This window comes from Tarenaya hassleriana, unplaced genomic scaffold (genome assembly GCF_000463585.1).
Source record: "Tarenaya hassleriana unplaced genomic scaffold, ASM46358v1 Cleome5, whole genome shotgun sequence".
Classification (NCBI taxonomy): Eukaryota; Viridiplantae; Streptophyta; class Magnoliopsida; order Brassicales; family Cleomaceae; genus Tarenaya; species Tarenaya hassleriana.
Window position 1 is genome coordinate 5,563,455 of NW_010967707.1, and position 19,654 is coordinate 5,583,108.

Sequence of the window (19,654 nt, forward strand, 5' to 3'; positions counted from 1 at the left end):
TCCGATCTTATATATATATATATATATAATTTGTTGTCGGGATCCTGATTCTGGGGTTCGGTCTGGAAATTTGCAGGTGCTGAAGACAAAGGACTACATCCAGGTCGAACAAGCAAAGCCCTTTGACAGCATCAAAGTAAAGCCTCGACCAAAGCTAATGAAATCCATCTTCTGAGTGGTGGTGGTGGAGGATATATCTTCATCTTCCCTCTATTTAAATTATTACACATTTTTCCCTTCTTGTAGGGCCTTTGTAGTGTAATAGAAGTGTTGAGTTCTGTTGTTTTATCATCTATACACATACATATATACACATATATGTATGTATGTGGTGTTGTATATATATGCATAATAATATGATATCGGGTCTTCATATATAATATTATACGTACACGTTGTTTATGTACGCATGCATTTATCAACTACGTACCAATTCATACATCAATAGTCTTTTTGTTACAACCTTCACATGACCGAGGATAATACACGTAATATTGCACGTGATAAATTCCAATAATAAACAAATTTGGTTGTGGAAATTCGTCCAAATTGATCGACCATCGTGCATGCATATTTATTGCCGCAGCTTACGATATGATTGGTACTCATTTCATATGAGCAGATTTTTTTTGAAAGACAAAGTGATAATGCATACATCTTAGGGTTTGAAATTTTAATTTGAGTATATAAAACTAAAGCAAATGAAATAGAATGATATATAGTTGTATATAAAGTTAATTTGAATATAATTTTTAAACTAAATTAGTTGAATTGAATTTTAATCTGAATAAAAGATAAATGAAATAGAGCGGTGTCTTTTTCTTAAATTTAAAATATAAGCCACGTTTTGCACAAAATTATATTTCAGTATTTCTTTAACAAATAGAGTTGATAGATATAAATATTAACGAACCGTTCCTTTTAGAATTAGCTTTTAATTCATAATTCGGTAAAAGTCAATGTTTTGCACATCACTTCCCTTAGATCTAACTCATCAATTGGTAGTCATAATTTATTTATAATTTTCAAGAAATAAGAAAATTGGTAACTGTTGTATCTTTATAAATCGTCTTCCTCTCGCTGCCGAGACAAGTCGCCCTTTTTGTCCGTCATTCCGCCTCGCAGTGAACCGTCTTACTTACCTCAGCAATGGCGGCGGCGGCGGCGGCTGCGATACTGTACCCAGCTTGCGTTTGGACCCGGAATCCGAATACGGGTTCTGGTTTGCCGGCTAGAAGAACATCGGAAACCGTACAAGTTCCGGCGAGACCCGAAAACTCTGACGGGAGGAGGAGGAATGCCACCGTCAAGTCTGAAACACGACGGCGGACTGTCATGGCCGCCGCTTCCGTCAGTAATGCCGCCACCTCCGCCGCCGAATCAGTGGCTCCGGCGGCTCCGGGGGGGGGGGTTTTCTGCTCGATTTCAGCTATGTTGTTTTGTAATTGTTTGAGCGTGAGCCTTTTTTGCAGCATGGTTTTCAAGCTATGTTGTTTTGTAATTGTTTGAGCGTGAGCCTTTTTTGCAGCATGGTTTTCACTGATACGAAATGGGTTTTCTGTTTTCTCTCTGTTCCGAACACGAACTTAGAATCAAAGAATATTCGGGAATCGGAACCCTTTTTAGCATCCTAAGAGAGAAATGGTCTCGTTTAATTCATAGATGTGTAATACTTCATAAAGGTAAGATTTTTTTATTTTATTTTATCTATTCGGCTGAAACTGAGCGAACGCCAACAATGAAGGAATTTTGTATTCCGTGCGTGAAATTGAATAGCTTAATGTAATTTTGAAATGCATGACCTTTAGGAATGCGTCTTGGGGGTAGAAATTTCAACGCATGCTCGATGCTTTTTGCTCTGCTTCCTTTGTTTTGCATATCCTATTTGTCGGAGGAGTTCCCTGTATTGCCCGCTTTGTTGAGAGGCATGGCTTAGGAAGCTTAGTCTTTTGAACATCTTCTACTCTTTCTGGTTCTCTTATGAATTCTTGCAGAATTGATGACATGTTTATATTCCCTTTTTCTTATTTGGCGAATCCGTAGATATGATTCTTCCCTGCTGGATTGATTGTTTCTTCAAATGAGACGGATATACGTTTAATGCTCCATAGTGCTCTTTTTCAGAAGCTTTTTCATCTCTGGATATGACTTGCTCTTTTGTATAAAACGACTCTTTATCTGTAAATGGTTGCACAGGGTGGGCAAAACAGGATGCAAGGAAAACCCATGAGGACTGTTGTATCAAAACCTTATGAAAATGATGCACTGGATATGTATAGAACATTAGGAGCGTTCTTATATTGTATAATTCCTTATTGTTTCCTTTTTGGTGGATTAACCTTTGTTGCTTCTCTGGAGTTTATGTGTGAATTCATGCTTATCTTTACTGTCAACTATCGACACACTTCGGGTGTCAAAATGATCAGAATTGGAATTAAAGCTTATGATCTTTAGGACAACTCACTATTGGTTTCAACCTGGGTTTATAGCATGCTTGCTAGCTTGTGGTTTCTTGATCTGTCCATACTTTGGTTGACTTTAGTTCCTGGTTATTCTTTGTGGTTTTCATTTATAACACTCTGATTTATGACCTGCATATATTATTTTAAATGTCATCATCCTATTTCCAGGGTTAGGCGGCATACTATTTCAGTGTTTGTGGGAGATGAGAGTGGAATAATAAACCGGATAGCTGGTGTCTTTGCTAGAAGGGGCTACAACATAGAGTCCCTTGCTGTTGGACTGAATGCAGACAAGGCTCTCTTTACTATAGTTGTCATTGGGACAGACAGAGTTTTGCAGCAAGTTGTGGAACAGCTCAACAAACTCGTTAATGTCATCAAGGTTTAACGCTGTTCCCAACTGCTTCCGTTGTTTGCTACAACTTGTTACATTGACGATTTTCTAGTTCTTCTTTTGGTTTCACGAAATGTTCCAGGTAGAAGATATCTCCAAGGAGCCACAGGTAGAACGTGAGTTAATGCTCATTAAACTTAATGCTGGTCCAAGCACGCGCACTGAGGTAATGACAGAGATTCGTTTCCAAACTCTTCTGTTAAAATTTGTTGATCTTGGGGGAATGCATTGTGCTTGGATTATCCAGATAATTCTTACTATCGGGTGGGGAGCCGTAGATGGGGCTTGGAGTTTTCTCGACCTATTTTACATCAAAACATTTATAAAGTTGAGGATATAATTGATTAAGTATTCCTGATAAGTTTTGAGAAAGTTTTGTTTGTATGTGGACTTTGTTGTTTCCATCTCCAGATCATGTGGTTGGTCGACATCTTTAGAGCAAAAATAGTGGATACCTCGGAGCACTCTCTGACAATTGAGGTGGACCTTTTTCTCTAGATATGTATTTCGCTTTCAACTTGCAGTTCTGATGAATGTTTATTAATGAGAAAATGGTATTAGCTTGGCAGAAAGTTCAATCCGACTGGTTCTGAGGCATGTTTTTTTTGTCAGTTTCTTACTTTTATCTGCATTCAGATGGTAAAAAATGATTCTAATATGTCACATCTGCATCTCTTAGGTCACTGGAGACCCGGGAAAGATGGCTGCTCTACAGAGGAACTTAGAAAAATTTGGAATAAAGGAAATTGCCAGAACCGGGAAGGTAATATTGCATATGATGCTATTGTTTATGAAACTATTAAGTTTTCCTTTTTGCACCTGTAACTTCAACAATTAAACAGTCTTCATTGATAAATAGTGCGACTCCTAAACCATTCCCGTATCTTATTCTTTAGATTGCTCTGAGGAGGGAAAAGATGGGGGAGACAGCTCCATTTTGGAGGTTTTCAACAGCATCATACCCAGATCTGGAGGAAAAACCATCTCATGCAACTGTCATAGAGAAAACGAAGTTGGCATTGAATGACAATGGCAATGGAATTGAGCCATCAAGGGTATACGAAAATAGCACCTTATGGGTAACATTAGATTGTTTTGGCTCTCTCTGCATCTAAGCTATGCACCGGTTTGGTTTGCTTGAGAACCCGTCCAAGTCAGGATATCATCTTTTCCTTTTGGGTCTAATTTTGAGATTATGATATAAGTTACATCTTTCTGGTATGGGAAATGGGATGGTCAAGCTTTCAATCAATATACATACTTGATCATGCATGTGTACTGTCTCTTGCAGAAACTTGAATACATCATATAGCATTTACATCTCATACCTAGTTTTATTGCATTCTGTCGTGGTGATCGTGCTAGTTTATCTGAGTTTAGTGTTTTGGGTTTTTCTTGTTGAAAAGCGTCTCTGTTCCTTCTGGAATGTTCTAGAATCTAGGGAATAAATGCTGCTAGTTCATATTTTTCCGAATCTCTTAATATTTATCAATTTACTATCTCATTGATTAAACTTTCGTATTAGCGAGATTCAATGCATACTGTCATGTTATAAAAACCAAAGATGAAGCTATGCGGTGCCTGTTGCATAATTGAAATTTAAGTTGTAAGTGTTCTTGAATTAAAACGTGAAGTTCAATAATATCTTGAAATTAGAAAGATGGTTAAAGACGGGAGACATTGAGATGCACATGTAGTGAGAATGATGTGTTTTTTTTTGCATATATCCACGGTTTGATAAAGACATGTTGTGTTTAATTTCAGGGCGACGTTTATCCCGTGGAACCGTACGATGACTTCCAACCGGTCCTTGATGCCCATTGGGGAGCTGTCTATGATGAAGATGTAAGACAAATGACTTAAGATAATACATTTATTTCATCGAATTCGTGTTGGACTGAAAAGACAATATGTTCATATAATAAGAAATATGAACTGTTAAGCCTTCTTCTCCAAACGGTGGTCCATGGATTTTTGTCATGCAATGTTTATTCCATCTCAGTCCTTAATTTTCATTGTACAGACATCACTTTGCTTATTATTGTTTAACCATAAATGAATAGTTGTTTGAGTTTAGACTAACATGAAAACCATTTCATGAGAAAGGCACTTGCAATGCTTGCCCTGTTTCTGTTCTGAGCTCATCTTGGCATGTGTTTTATCTTTAGTCAACTGGAATGCGATCACACACGTTATCTATTCTTGTGAACAATTCTCCGGGAGTCCTCAATGAAATAGCTGGAGTTATCTCCCGTAGAGGCTATAACATCCAGGTTATTCCTCCTCCTAGTTTCGATCCTTTTGATGTATTCTACTCTTTTTTCCATAGAGGATCTAATTCTGTTCTTTCACAATGTTTTTTTACAGAGTTTAGCTGTTGGACCTGCTGAGAAAGAGGGTCTCTCTCGGATCACGACAGTTATTCCTGCCACTGATGAAAAGACGAGCCAGTTGGTTGGACAACTTCACAAGTTGGTGGATATTCACGAGGTGAGACAATACGGATATTCTCTTCTTCCGGGTCGAGAATGGTAAGAACAGTAACCTTGAGTTTATGTTTTAGGTCCGAGATATGACCCACTTGCCATTTGCGGAACGAGAGCTTATGCTCATAAAAGTAGCGGCTAACACTGCTGCAAGGAGAGACCTTCTTGATATTGCCCAAGTTTTCCGTGCTAAAGCTGTTGACGTGTCTGACCATACTATTACTCTCGAGGTCATACATCCTTATCCTTAATGGCATCATAAACATGTTTTTTTTCCGGGCTAGTACACAGAAATATCTCACTTTTCAGCACGGGAAAATAACAAATTGTTGAAATCTTTCAATCTCAAAAGATGTTTTATACTCGAGCTCTAGTTCATCAATTTAGTTCCTTTTTTTTTTTGTCATGTTTCCCTTGTTGAATCGGATATTACTTCATGGCAGCTGCTTATCACATCATCTCAGTTTCGTCCATCGATGTTATCGAGACCCAATCTCGGGTTTTGTTCTTTTTCGGTTAGTACATCTGATAAAGTGAGTTGGCAAATGGCGTGCAGGTCACCGGAGATCTTAGAAAAATGGCTGCTCTTCAGAACCAGTTAGAGACTTACGGAATCTGTGAGGTAAAAAAACAACATTTTTCTTTTTGATTAGATTAAGATATCGTCTTATTATGCAATAATGAATTTTCTGCAATGTTTCTGAAGGTGGCTCGGACAGGGAGAGTGGCTTTAGTCCGAGAATCCGGAGTGGACTCAACGTACCTCCGTGGATATTCTCTTCCTTTGTAATAATACTTCATCTGTTTCACGTCCCCTTCACTAACTCTCAGGTGACGATCTCTACAATCATCCTCCATTGATATGCATCATACATGATGATTGCTGTTACCATGTCATCGACATCCTCCATGGATCATTGGCATATTCAATATCTCCTCTGCATTATCACCGGACATCATTCATCAAGTGGTGTTATGTGCAATATCATCATGATCATGATCATCGTACAGTAGCATCATTATGGTACCTGATATCGTCTCTCTCTGGTCAGGAACTCAACATCGGAAGCACCCCATGCCCTGGAGATGGTTAACGCGTGTATGTTGTTCAGCATGATGTTGTATCATCTATCGTCTGCATCGCATCGCATCGCATAATTGTGGTGTTGTCTACTAACGATGGTTCGAACAAATATAGAGCGTTCTAACGAAGTAGTTTTCTTGAGTTGCACGGCACGTCTTGTTTAATGTCTTAAACTAAGAATGCCGAAATTACTTATTGTATGGTGTCGATGAGATGTAACCTCGGTTTGGTTTTCTACCCCAAAACCAATTAAACCGAATCTAAACAAACTGTACCGGTAAAATTGAGTAAAGCCTGTCCACCGTCTTCCTTCACAATAAACGGCAATAATTCGGACAAAACTCACTTCTGATGATATCAATGGAACAAGCATGAGAGAGAGAGAGAGTACACACGACTAAGACATAGATGATGCACATGAAGAGGTCATTGTTGATGGATGATTTAGTTCTATGTTAGTTTCCATCCATGGCTTCCTCCACTTAATTAGCATCTACTTTTGCAGAATGGATTACGATACAAGCCATAAAAGGGAAGTATGATACAGACAGAGTGTGATGAAAGATGAGATAATCTAACCAAAGTGGGTCGAACCCTATTCTTATCCTAAATCTGCAGTTGCAGTTCCTTCCCTTTCAGTTACATTGGTAATCTTCATAAGTTCCACAAAAGCCATAACCTTTACAGTCGAGAGCAGAAGCAAATTACAAACGTGTAATGTAACCAAAACCCATACCTGAGAAGATCATCCAGCCTTACGAAACCGCCCGATCATCGTTTCCATAATGATTCTGCATCCAGATAGAGACACCATTAACGAGTTTAGTAAATGGTCTGTTACTGACTGTGATGAAAAACATCAGCTATCTGCTCTGTCGGAATCAAGCAATTGTTAGCATTCCAAAGTTATTGCCTTTTGTCATGTCACATGAACCTCCAAACCAAAATCATATTCGCATTCATGATCTCAATCCTCAAGCAATTCCTACTAAATCTGCGAAATTTAAGTTCAATCTCCTCAATCCTTGATTGATTCATGTCCGGTGATAGACGGTTAATCATCGAGTTCGTGGAACAAACAAATGGGAGAGAGAGAGAGAGAGAAACTGACCGGAGAACCGTCGGATTGATCGAGATCAACGGCGGTGCAATCGCGAGGGGACTCGAAGAGGGAGAGAGGTAACTGCTTGTCGGCGACGCCGACATCGAAGTGGATCAAGCCGGAGGAGTCGGGATCGAGGTGGATGCCCTTGACGGGGAACCACAGGAAGAGCTCCTTCTGAGTAACACCGGATAACTCCCCGATGCGGCCGTCGGAGAGGACGCCGGAGATGTTGAAGTCGAAGTGGAACTGGTTCTCGATCTGGGCTTCGCAGGGGCCGGGCAGGGTGACGGTGAACCGCCCTGTCTTGGGGTCTATTGAAAAGTCCATTATGCCCTTCGGGACTATCCCGGCGGGAAGGCCGTTCTCCCGGAGGTAGTCGTAGAACGACGGCTCCGACTGCAAGGAAGACCGAAGCAGAAGCGAAAAGAAGATGGAGATGAGGCAGAAATTTCTAGGGTTTCTGAGATCGAAGCCCATGGTTTCCGATTATCCACCGCCAAATCGTTCCTCTTTTTTTTTTTGATGGAGAGCGTGGATCCGGCAAAAGCGGAGAAAAGGAAAAGGAGATTCAGACAGTTTCGGTTTCGATCTCTCTCTCTCTCTCCAGCAGGAAATGCGTTTCGTTCTCAGTTCCATTATTCTTTACTTTACCCAAGTTTTTGTTTCAGCTTGCCTCTTTTTCCAGTTTCATTCGGAAACGGCTTACCAAATTTATGTTAAAGAAAGCAAATTTTATAAAATAAAAGAAAAATCAAAATTATTTTACAAGATCTTTCTAAAAGAAATTGTAAATTTCTAATTTCTTACCATATAAATTGCGATGTGCTATTGTAGCAAAATATGATATGAAACAAACTGCAGCTGATTAAGCCAAATTTGAAACTGACTTAAAAACTAATTTGTAGGTGAGCCAGCCAATAATGAATTATAAAATATTTATTGAACATAAATCTACTGAACAAAAGAAAAAAAAAGAAAGAAATGCAAAACCCATCTTACAAAAATGAAATGTGCTTTTAAACTTTAACCCTCGAGGAAAATGAGGATCCCCAAAATAAAACAACTAAACAGAGAAGATTCTTGAAAACAAAAATCAGATAAAAAAATAATAATGTCCCAATCTGATTCATCATCAACTGAATCTCATCATCTCCGACCAAAACCAACATAAGCATTAAGCACACCAAAGACAAAACATTCCAAGAGAGCCCAACTCACTGATGCTTTTACCTATCATTGATGGTCTTCTCCTCTGCCGTTGTATGGATTCTCCTCCTCTATGGTTGAATTACAAACAGAGGCTGAGCATTTGATTCACAAACACATAGACGAGTTAGTCACATGAAGCGAGTAATACTGGCTTGCAGGAATACACAGAGATCTTTGTGATCGAAAGAATGACACAAAGAAGATCTAACTACTTACCGAATCTACACTAACAGGCTTCCCGTCTTCTGCCAAGATATCAACTATCGTTCCCGATTGGTCAGCCTGGAGAGAAGAATACACGTCAAAGTTAAACCCGAGTAGAGAGACTCAAAGAGGTAATACATGGACTTGCAAAACCGAGTTTGGTTTAAAGCATGGCAGAAAACTTATGCCTCTGCTTTTTCTTGGGGAGAGATGATGATATTCTGGAAGAGATGCTGGCTCAAAAATCAGAAATTAGGAACTCACCTCTATTTCGTTCATCAGTTTCATGGCTTCTATGATGCATAGAACTTGTCCCTTCTGCACTTTATCTCCAACCTAAAGCAGCAAAAGAGCAGCACCATAATGGCAAAACATGTAAACATTATCAGTCTTCAAGACTTTAATTCTTGGCTATCCAAAACAATGTTTTATACCATTTTTCTTTTCTTCTTTCGAATACAATTTATGGCACACAACACATTCATGAGGTGCCCTTAGCTTAGCTTAGTGGAAAACAGTTAGCAGCCCAACTTAGGAGGAAGAGGGCAAATTTTTTTCCACAAGTGAAGCTTAAATGCACAGGCAGGTGCTGACATTTATAAAACCAGCCTTAGAGAAAACCAGCAAAGATACTGACCTTTATGAAAGGTGGTTCGGCAGGTCCTGGGCTACGGTAGAATGTGCCTGCCATAGGGCTTTTAAGAGTTGGAAGCGATGACTTGGCAGATGGAGGAGGGGATGCTGGAGCAGATGGGGCTGGAGAGGAAGGAGCCAGCGAAGAAGCAGGTGGAGCAGGAGCAGGGGAAGGTACTTGATGCATGAAAGATGGTTGAGTAGGTGGCTGCATCATAACAACCGGTGTAGGAGATTGTGGTTGAGGTAAGGCCTCCTTTTTCCGGATGACCAGTTCACAATCGAGTTGTTTCAACTGCAATTCGACTACGTCTCTTGAATCAACAAGCCTACAGAATAGATGGTCATTATCCAAGCGGAGTTAATATGATCCTGTTGAAAGAATAACAATACACCAAATATATCTACACATCACAGCTCGTGATCTGGAGAATTACTTGACAAGATCTGTTACTTGGGTAAGGAACTCGGATATGGACTCTTCGGTAGCTAAAGAAGATGGGGAAGAAGATTCTTTCGATGAGTCACTATCCTTTCCTTCAGCAGCCAGCACTTCAAGTTTCGTGGATGCTGCCGAAGCATTAGATGGTCCATCGCCACCAACCTTTAAAGACAGGGGGAAACTCCAGAAATGAAGACGTTTTGGATAAAAAGAAGACATTTTCTTCACGAAATTCACTACAGAAAAAAAAAATGAAGCAGCGTACCTTGTTCGATTGCGCTTTCACCACAGAAAAACTATTCAGACTCGGCTGCATGTTTCAGATGCAAAATTAGACACCCAGAAGAACAAAAATATTGTTTCTTACTTAATTCCCATCGATTTAGGCAAAGAACGCGGCAGAAATTTGCTCAAAATCAAGAGAATTCATGAATCGAACAGTCCTAATTTCCCTTCTCGAAATGCCATTCCCCATTTCAAATACAAAGTCCACAAGAAGAGCGAGATCGAATCGTAGGCACAAATTATTTCGACAAACAATTAGAACATTACCAACAAAATTGAAGCGCAAAGAGAGCGAAACTCGAACCAAATTCAAAATTATACGAAAACAGCAGTTACGCACAAACAGGACCACATTATAAGGATTATGGTTCCAATTGGAGAGGGAGTTTGGAGAAATCATGTACCTTGGAGAGAAAGCGAAGCTTGGGCCTGGAAGAGAGGCGAAAGGAGACTCTGCGAGGAAGATGAGAACGGTTCTGGAGAGGGAAGCGCGACGTCGTTTTGGAGACGGCGGAGACGGAGGCGGCCGGCGATGTGGCTGAGAACGAAGAAGTCGCCATTTTTCTTCTTCTGCTCTTCCTTCAGAACTTAGCGAGCGAGCGAACGAGAGAGAGAGGGTTTTTGGCTCCGTGTAGTCTCTCGATGAAACCAAAGACGCACTCAACAGTCACAAACAAGAGAGACAAGACAAATCAGACTAGGGGTTTGCTGATGATTATACTCGCTCCATGATGCTGCCACGTGTCGTCCTGATGCGGTATCCACCAAAACCCATCGTTTGGGAAATAAAACGGTCCAAAATACTTTGGGAAAAAAATTAAAAATAAAGTCTAAAAGTAGTTGAACATTCATATAAAAATCCGTATATTAAATTAGCTTGAAATTGAGGAGATTTGGCAAGGGGCTGCATTTGGTGAACTAATCCATACAAGGGATGTCATATTCCATTAGCGATCTAGTATGTGATTAGAGAAAAATAAAATAAAATTAATTTCACCAACCCTTCCGTCCGTTCTTGTATGGATCAACCTTCTTGGGAATCTTGAATGTCGGAACCCTTTCCAATGGCTGCGACCGTAATTTTCCAGGTTTTGTGTGAAAATAACGAACACAAGTTTCGCTTAATAACGTGATAATCCTGGGTTTAAAGTGTTTCTAATTCTAACGCTAACCCATGCATTTTTATTCATATAATTATAAATCAATGTCCCAATCATAGTCAGAATGAACAAAGAAAATTAGATCATGGCTCCATATGTATACACACACACACATATATATATATACGCACGAAGCGGAATTGAGAGAGAGAGGAGAACCCCAGAGTCCCTTTTGTCGAGAAGCTTCGCCACCGCCTTCCATAGCAGTCTTCTGAACAAAGCCCTAACCTTTAAGAAATCACGTGCGGCTCTGGTTTCCTTTTAATCATCTCGACTCTCAGATTTTTCGATCCCAGATTTCGTCGTGCGAACCCTAGATTCGGCTCCCAGTACCTTCAGGTAATCGGTTTTTTCGATTCAGTCGTTTACTTCGATTTTCCGAATATCCCAGGTTTTGATTGATCCGAAGGCGCTACTTATATATGTTGCGTTCATGGTTTTTCTCGAGATCGTTACAATTTCGTATGAAAGGTCTCAGGCTCAGCTCTTTTGATGTGGAACAGTAATTTTTCGAAGATGCAAGATTCGAGGACGCCGCCATTCTCAGAGAACGCTTATAGCTCTTCCGTCTCAAGGAGGAAGAAGAAATCTTCAGCTGGGAAACAGCCCTTGTCCCAGTTCCCAGTGAACGATGATGCCCAACCTTCTCGGAACAAGGCTTCGAAAAGGAATCATCGTCAACCCGAGATACCTAATTCGGATTCCTTGCCTGGCGACGAGTACCGAGCACTGAGGCGCAGGTATTTACTGCTGGAGGAAGAAAGCTCTGTGCTGGAGAACGAACTGAAAGCGGTTGAAGTTGAGGTTAAAGCTCTTGAAGATGACAAGCTTCATCTTTTGGACCAGCTCGTTGTGTTGGAGGGTCTGGTTGATCCTTCTGGACCGTAATTGCATCGATGCATGTTTGTCTGTCGGCTGTGTAATTACGCGGTATCATCCTTGGTCTTGGGGGAATCACATTGTCATTAAGGACTTTACACTCTCCAGTGAATAGAAAACATTAACATGGTCTCTGCTATGCTAGAATTGCTTTTGTTAATTAGAATCACTGGGATATAACTTATGTACAAGCAAGCAGCTATTATGTTTCTCTGGTTGCTTAGCTTGTGAGGCCTGCGGAATCTGGTGACGGGTTGTGCATGATCTGTGAGTAATTTGCTCACTGGTTCTGCATTTGTCGATTTCAGCATCTTATCTTTAGTGTTTGGAATTCGCTACGTCTCTAGAGTTAGCGTGTCTTGGGAGAGGTTTCTTCTTAAGCAAATGGCTGGTACCTCTGTCGTCTCTTTTGTCCAGGTTTTGGTTGCCATGGTGATGAGAGCTGCTGCAAACAGTTGCCCTTTACAGGCCATCCATCATCAAAGCAGTCGTGTGAATTGTGGAGACTGGATATTGTATACATGCTTGTATCTTTGACAATTTATGTGCAAGTTCATACTTTTTTCATTATAGTGTTGCAGGAGCTGAGATTTCAAGTCTGTCTCTTCAGATCCTGCTAACACTGGAGATAGTCTTTCTTTTTTTTTTCCCCTAAGAAATAAAGATTGGATTCACTGTCTTCATGATCTGATTTATACAGTCACATACAGGTATTGTCTGATGCAGCTATGGATCATCACCCAAGTTCAACCGAACAATGACGAAAACTACAAATACTGTAGAAGCAGAGCAGCAGCCGCCGCCGCCGCCATTGACCACAGTTGAGAATAAACTAGCGGAAGCTGCAAGAGAATCAAGGTTCTTGTTGGTGTTTAACCACAGTTGCTGAGACATGTTGACATTTGTTGTGACAGATCTTTTTGCATGTCCAAGGATTTGTCAACTCGGGTAGGTTTTTTACAGAGAAAAAATTTCAGTTGGCCGACAACCTCGGAGACTTACATATGGCAAATAACATGAAAGTGAAATGCAAAAAAAAAAAAATGATTTGTGTCATGAGGGAACTTATGTAGAGATGCTACCTTTTCTTCTTTTTCTTTCTCTCCATCTCCTCATAACCTCTTCTCTTGCCTCACTCGTTCCTTCCATTCTCTCCTGCTCCTTTGTGATCCCTTCCATGTTATGTCTAAGTTCTAGTGATGTTCTTGAAGGAAACAGAAGCTGTCTGCAACAACAGAGAAGAGCTACAAGAAGGGCGAAGTAGATGAACAGCGATGTCCACACGCATAACGTCCACTTCCAACTGTAAACCAACCGTTTCATCCATGGTGGTCTCGAGTTTATCACGATTTCTGCTTCGTACAACTGAGGCAATGACAGGGTTCGAGCCCTTGGAAGTAGAGTCACTCTCACAGCTTTTGTCCTAGGGCTCTTTTCCTTGTGCTTCAAGGCATCGACTTTCATCTTCTGGCTCTCGGTTGTCACCCCGGCCACGAGAGGTACGCTCATTGCAAATGTCCTTGCCAATCTTATCGGACGGCTCCTGAACGTTAACATGCACGGTTGGCTCGATTTCGAGATCGTTTCCCCTTTTGATGACAAAAGCTCTGTTTTCAACTTATGAACACAACCAAACGAACGGACCCAGATGATATATCTTAATCAAATCATAGATTTCGTATTGTATACGTATATGTACTTATGTATGTTTTACCTGAAAGAGTCCGATGTCTCTGTTGAAATCGGATTCAGGCATGAGAAGCAGCAAGGAGACATGAATCATATGCCCCACTGGAACACCACCAACTGGCTTCTTCCTTGTCTCGAACCAGAACAGAGCACTTGGGTTCACTTCAGTGTAATCGAAGAACAGCCTCTCTCTCACAGCCACAGGCTCTTCCACGTACATATTCACCAGCCCAACTCCGGCCACCGCCGCCATGGCCATCATCAGCACCAGCACCATGGACACGTGGCACGCGCCCAGAACCCCGAACCACGTCCTCCTCACCGCACGCGCCACAACCCGCGTGGCCCTCGACGGCGCCGTCTTCACCGCCGTCTCTGCAGCCGTGACTGCCGCAGCGGCGCGGCGGTAGGAGCGATGCATAGAACTTGTCCCTTCTGCACTTTATCTCCAACCTAAAGCAGCAAAAGAGCAGCACCATAATGGCAAAACATGTAAACATTATCAGTCTTCAAGACTTTAATTCTTGGCTATCCAAAACAATGTTTTATACCATTTTTCTTTTCTTCTTTCCGATGGGTGACGTCAGCACGAGGAGGGCGTTGTAGATGAGATCGGCGTGGAAGGAGATGACGAAGTCGACGAACCAATCGGCTCGGAGAGGTTGCGGGATGGTGCGATAAATGTCTTCTTGCTCGTCGTCTTCCATTGTTGGTGGTAAAGAGGAGATGATTTTCTGGTTACGGGTTTTCAGATTCAGATGACACAATCTGAGGGAAACCCAATTAGAACATTTTTTTTCTCTTTTCATGCATGAGAAGATGATACGTGTTGGCGAGTTTGTCCTAATGCCGGCACGTGGCGTGTAGAAGTCACGGTCTATCGCAACACAGCGTATACATAAAATATATGAAATTAATTCTATTCAATATTAAATTGTGTTTGATTAAAAGAATAAAAATGAAAGATAGATAAATTTTGTTTAAATATATAAAAATAAAAAATTAGATAAGAGAAACAAATTAATAGAGACCGACAAAATATGTGAAAGAACATAAACAACAATATATTTTTTTTGTTTTTCTAAATTATAATATTTAAATAATAAATAATAAGGTTAATATTTTTAACAATTTAACTTTACATATATATATATATATATATATATATATATTGCAATGAAATTGGACAAACACAGTTTACAAAATACTTTTAGCAAATTTCCATTTAAAGTAAATTACAAGACAACTTTGTACATGTTTTTGTTAGGGATGTCAAACCAGTCGATTCAGATCGTTTTTAGCTCGGTTCGTTTGGTTCAGATCGTTTTGAGTTAGTTTTCTGATCTGAACTAGTCAGATCGTTGAACCAGATATATATAATATTTTTTTATTTATATTTATTCTAAAATTAACAATAAATTAAAATAAATACATAAAAAAAAAGAAAACTTTAATATCATAAACTATATAAAAAAAGTGTTGGTTGAGATTTTAAAAGATTAAAAAATAATTTAACAATAGTGTAATAAAAAATAATTTAAATAGATAATAACAACAAAATATATTTCAATAAAAATTTTATATTTATACTCTAAATTTCATTTAATATTTTTAATTATTACCACCATAGTAATTGAGATATTTATATAAATATGTTAGAGTTTTTTATATAAATTTATTTTTAATTTTTTTAAAAAAATTAGTTCGTTGAACAATTTACCAACTCGCCGAACTGGTTTGTTATGCCTATGAGTTCAATAAACTAATTCATTAGACTCATTTTTTAGTGAATTGAAAAAATTATGATTTAGATCGCTCGTTTTCGGATGATTCGGACTCGTTTTGACATCCAGTTTTTGTGGCATGTCTGATTTGCTTAATCGAACAAAGCGGGCACCCAGTTGGAAAAAATCCATTCGTTAATTCCACGGCCTTAACCTGCACCGTCATGTACTATATAAAGCCTGACCGAAATCGGATAAGATTTTCCTTTTTTTTCTTAGAAAAAAGTTATAAAGCAATTATATTTGTGCCCGTCGGGCAAAAACTCTGTTGTCACAATCAGGAGGCCAAAAAAAAACAAATCTAGGGTTAGGGTTCTCTACGTGTTCTCTCTCTCCGCAATAGCCGCCATCGACGATGACCGGTAAGGCGAAACCGAAGAAGCACACGGCGAAGGAGATCGCCGCGAAGCTCGACGCAGCAACGACGAACAGAGGCGGAGGAAAGGCGGGTCTCGCCGACAGGTCCGGTCAGGAAAAGGGCGGTCATGCCAAGTACGAATGTCCGCACTGCAAAATTACCGCTCCTGATGTCAAGACGATGCAGATCCATCACGAGTCCAGGCATCCGAAGATTCCTTTCGAGGAGGCGAAGGTCACGAACCTCCACGCGAGTCGTCCTGCAGATCTGGCCAAACCTAAACCCGGTATCCGGGGAAGCCTCAAGAAGTGATGAATTCGGTTGTTTTGAATTGGATTTGGATGTGTTGAGGAATCGAATTCCTTAAATTTGTGATCTTTTTAATCTATATTACGGTGGGTTTGGGTGGATTTGTTCGATGTAAGAAATACTGCCTGACTCATCATGTATGGCTGCGTTTTTCTGATCGCATAATACTATCATTTGATATTTTCCATGGAAGGGGTTTTATACGAAGAATTGAATATGTGATTAATGGAGGTTTTCCTGGTTTGCTTTTGCAGTCTCTCTGTTTACTTCTTTATCAGATCATTTAGAGGTAGGGATCCGTCTGATAAAGAAGAGAGAGAGAGAGAGAGAGCTCTCGCATCAACATCTCAGTTTCAGTTCGGATATGTTTGGTCTTAAGGGCAAGCAAGCAAGCAAACCCTTGTTGGTAGTTTGGTTCCTTCCTTGGTGAAATCAGGAGATTCAGTTTATTATCTTGCATGTTGAAGTTGTGTTTGTGCTTCATATAAGCAAGGCTGTTGTTTATTTTTCAGTAAAGAAACCGTCTTTTGGCTTGGATTCTCTTTCGCCAAGGGATTCAACGCTCTTCCTGGTAAAAGTCAGATCATCAAAGCCTTTGTTACCCTGAATTGGATTACAGAAGTTTGATTAAAAAAAATTTGTATTGCTTCGTAACCCATCAGTCTTTTGTCAATGTGATGTCTCCAGAGCACCAAAAGACTGATTTTTCTTGGTGATTAAGGAATCTGAGTAGGGATAAGGTTTGTCTGAATTACCATCACAAGGACAGAGCGATGCCTGAATAGTGAATGTGTTGAATTGTGTATTTACCCTTCACTTTATTTTCTTTGTATTGTCTATATATCATTTGTATATTTTATGTTATTTGATCAGACACTCGAAAAATGAACGGAAATCTCGTTCATTGGAATTGGTTTATTATACCCTGAAGTGTTTTAGGAATCCAAAGCCATCCATCTAAGTCAATCTGTTGTGTTGGGCCTTCCAGTTTATACGTACGGAAGAAGAGGGGTGACGTGGAATCTCTAGGTTGCGGGCGGAGAAGAGCGGACGTGGGGACTCAGGTCGGGGTGCAGCGTAACTAAGAGAGCCATTCCATTTAGGGCGAGACATAATGGGCGGGCACGAGCGGTCTGGTGTCCACTTGTAAATGGGGCCCACCATCTTTCTTAAGATGCTTTGAACCGGACTTCCACCAATGTTTTTTAATATGTTCTGAACCTTGAGAGTCAACAATGGCCGTCTTGATTACAAGAATGTGACACCATCATCCATTGGTTACTAATTTCTTCAATAAAATGCGAATACATTCATGTTACAACGCTATATACACATACATATTTCTTAATTCACGGTCGCCGTACCATTTTATTTTCCTCCAATTGTATCATGACACGTGTCTTTCACTTGTACGAAAATGGACGACTTTTTTTACATATATATAATTTCAGATAATTGCATACAGAATCCAATGGTTGATGTCAAAGACAAGACTTTGAGGTTTCTGTATCATGGGGCAATGTAAGCTATGCGCTAACCAAAAAAAAAAAACAATCTGACAAAGGATTCAACAAAAAAAAACGAAACCCGACGAATCAAAGAAAAAAAAAAATCCGTATCCGATTCCCCGAGTTCCAAGAAAGCTCTCTACGCCAATCCTAAACTATGGTGGCTTGGGCCTTGTGGACGTTTTCCTCGTGATAGAGCAACCGCCTATTCTTCAGACCATAACCATGGTACCTGTAGATTATGCTGTACAGACACTGCCGCAATCTCAACGCGTCGAAATTCTCGATGAACCTCAAATCCGTATCCCTCGATTTAATCCCTGCAAACTTCTGGTATTCGTCAAACACCGAAGAAATGCACCAGTTCTGCAATTTCCTCAGGCATCCCACCAGACAACCTGTCCTGTGCTGCATATCATCCATCCCATGTCCCATGTTTATTTATACATGAGTTAACACTGTAACTGTATTGGTCGACAGAAAAAAGCATGTCATCGGAGATTGAAGCTTGTTGTGATTTACCTTTCCGCGCTTGCAATGGATCAGAACTGGATGGTTTCTTACATCTGCAAGCATGATCATGTAAACCCGTAAAAACATCTGTGACATTCGAGACACGAAAATGTAAGAAAGGCAGACGCTGATTGGTTACCAACTAGGGCTTTTAGAGCAGCCATGACTGTGTCCTTTGGCATAGGAGATGGAGGATCCTGCAGATGTAATCAAGGAATGTAACAGTGATTTAAAGAACAAACATTACACAAAAACAGAAAAAGGGTATAACCAGAAACAAAGTGAGCAGAACAGTTCTTAAAGATCTCAAGGATTCAAGCTCCGTCTTACCACAACAGCAGATGCAGAATCCCAAAGAAAACATGGGTTTTGACGAGAGAAAGATGAATCATACCGTTTTGCCTTCGATTCCGAATTGGAAAAGCTTAATGTCCTTGGACTCAAGAAACTTCAGGTTCTCCTCCGGGTACAGTTCGGGACACAGATATCTGTTTTGCAGAATTCCCAACAGTGAAATCTCTCATCGCTTTCCGACGTATTCTCAGGAAAATCACTATCATGATTCGGAAGCGAAAGAACTTTTTTTCAAAAAAAAAAAAAAAAGAGGGGAAGTCGTCCTTACATGATGGATCGAAGATTTAGGGTTCCAAGGAAACCGAAATTAGCAGGCTCAGGAAACCCAGATCGGTAAATGAGGTCTTCAACCATGGAGAAATTCGACGGCGGCACGAGAAGCCCGTAATTATCATCCTCTTCCACAATCAACCCCATCTTCTCCGACAAGAAATTCCGGCGAGTTTCCGATCAATTACTCTCTCTCCCACAAAATCCCTCTCTCCTCCGGAAGGGAAAATAAAAGCGAGAGAAGAAAGGGTTTTATATAAGGAATTTGTGGGTTCCCTTTTCCCCCTTCTAATCAAAAAATGAGACATCGAAAGAGACTTCAAGATTATATTCGGACTTTTCTTAGGTTTTTCTCCGATTTGGCAAAAACACCAAACCGCCATTCACAATCTTTGTTGGATTCTTCTTCTTGTTTTTTTTTTGGATTCTGTGAATATTTTTATGCATATTCTCTGGATCTCCCCTATCGTGACACGTGTCGTTTCCATCGCTTCTCGGTAGCTGAACCTCCGAATCCGCGGGTAAA

At 40.2% G+C, this 19,654-nt stretch overlaps 8 protein-coding genes across 10 annotated transcripts in view; 4 read left to right on the forward strand and 4 right to left on the reverse strand.

The window, feature by feature from the left end:
• Positions 1-288, forward strand: part of LOC104827169 (sister chromatid cohesion 1 protein 4-like) — an 8,186-nt gene extending 7,898 nt beyond the window's left edge. For all 3 annotated transcript variants that reach the window (XM_010560273.2, XM_010560274.2, XM_010560276.1), the window contains one exon: positions 77-288. In XM_010560273.2, the coding sequence (XP_010558575.1) occupies positions 77-175 (99 nt within the window). In that variant the 3' untranslated portion in view covers positions 176-288. The remainder of the gene's footprint in view (positions 1-76) is intronic.
• Positions 289-2,571: 2,283 nt separating this feature from the next.
• Positions 2,572-6,663, forward strand: LOC104827170 (acetolactate synthase small subunit 1, chloroplastic-like). Its single transcript, XM_010560277.1, has 12 exons — positions 2,572-2,844; positions 2,939-3,022; positions 3,268-3,336; positions 3,536-3,619; positions 3,753-3,911; positions 4,621-4,701; positions 5,025-5,129; positions 5,224-5,346; positions 5,420-5,572; positions 5,899-5,964; positions 6,049-6,173; positions 6,395-6,663. The coding sequence occupies exons 1-11, from the start codon at positions 2,587-2,589 to the stop codon at positions 6,130-6,132; spliced, it is 1,266 nt and encodes a 421-aa protein (XP_010558579.1). The 5' UTR covers positions 2,572-2,586; the 3' UTR covers positions 6,133-6,173; positions 6,395-6,663.
• A 177-nt stretch (positions 6,664-6,840) lies between these two features.
• LOC104827171 lies at positions 6,841-8,186 on the reverse strand. Its single transcript, XM_010560278.2, has 2 exons — positions 7,538-8,186; positions 6,841-7,217 (listed from the first exon to the last, which is right to left on the reverse strand). Exons 1-2 carry the CDS (start codon positions 8,006-8,008, stop codon positions 7,182-7,184), a joined length of 507 nt encoding a protein of 168 aa, XP_010558580.1. The 5' UTR covers positions 8,009-8,186; the 3' UTR covers positions 6,841-7,181.
• A 313-nt stretch (positions 8,187-8,499) lies between these two features.
• On the reverse strand, positions 8,500-10,973 carry LOC104827172 (biotin carboxyl carrier protein of acetyl-CoA carboxylase 1, chloroplastic). The gene is made up of 7 exons (XM_010560279.2): positions 10,709-10,973; positions 10,285-10,329; positions 10,015-10,181; positions 9,582-9,906; positions 9,209-9,280; positions 8,957-9,022; positions 8,500-8,832 (listed from the first exon to the last, which is right to left on the reverse strand). Exons 1-7 carry the CDS (start codon positions 10,862-10,864, stop codon positions 8,809-8,811), a joined length of 855 nt encoding a protein of 284 aa, XP_010558581.1. The 5' UTR covers positions 10,865-10,973; the 3' UTR covers positions 8,500-8,808.
• A 599-nt stretch (positions 10,974-11,572) lies between these two features.
• Positions 11,573-12,985, forward strand: LOC109117268. The gene is made up of 2 exons (XM_019204115.1): positions 11,573-11,803; positions 11,968-12,985. The coding sequence occupies exon 2, from the start codon at positions 11,981-11,983 to the stop codon at positions 12,350-12,352; it is 372 nt and encodes a 123-aa protein (XP_019059660.1). The 5' UTR covers positions 11,573-11,803; positions 11,968-11,980; the 3' UTR covers positions 12,353-12,985.
• Positions 12,986-13,117: 132 nt separating this feature from the next.
• On the reverse strand, positions 13,118-14,943 carry LOC104827173 (seipin-1). The gene is made up of 3 exons (XM_010560280.2): positions 14,615-14,943; positions 14,058-14,457; positions 13,118-13,960 (listed from the first exon to the last, which is right to left on the reverse strand). Exons 1-3 carry the CDS (start codon positions 14,839-14,841, stop codon positions 13,409-13,411), a joined length of 1,179 nt encoding a protein of 392 aa, XP_010558582.1. The 5' UTR covers positions 14,842-14,943; the 3' UTR covers positions 13,118-13,408.
• Positions 14,944-16,071: 1,128 nt separating this feature from the next.
• Positions 16,072-16,713, forward strand: LOC104827174. The gene has a single exon (XM_010560281.2). It carries the CDS (start codon positions 16,172-16,174, stop codon positions 16,484-16,486), a length of 315 nt encoding a protein of 104 aa, XP_010558583.1. The 5' UTR covers positions 16,072-16,171; the 3' UTR covers positions 16,487-16,713.
• A 1,184-nt stretch (positions 16,714-17,897) lies between these two features.
• Positions 17,898-19,526, reverse strand: LOC104827175 (probable tyrosine-protein phosphatase At1g05000). Its single transcript, XM_010560282.2, has 5 exons — positions 19,127-19,526; positions 18,899-18,992; positions 18,644-18,701; positions 18,514-18,557; positions 17,898-18,399 (listed from the first exon to the last, which is right to left on the reverse strand). The coding sequence occupies exons 1-5, from the start codon at positions 19,273-19,275 to the stop codon at positions 18,142-18,144; spliced, it is 603 nt and encodes a 200-aa protein (XP_010558584.1). The 5' UTR covers positions 19,276-19,526; the 3' UTR covers positions 17,898-18,141.
• Positions 19,527-19,654: the final 128 nt, after the last annotated feature.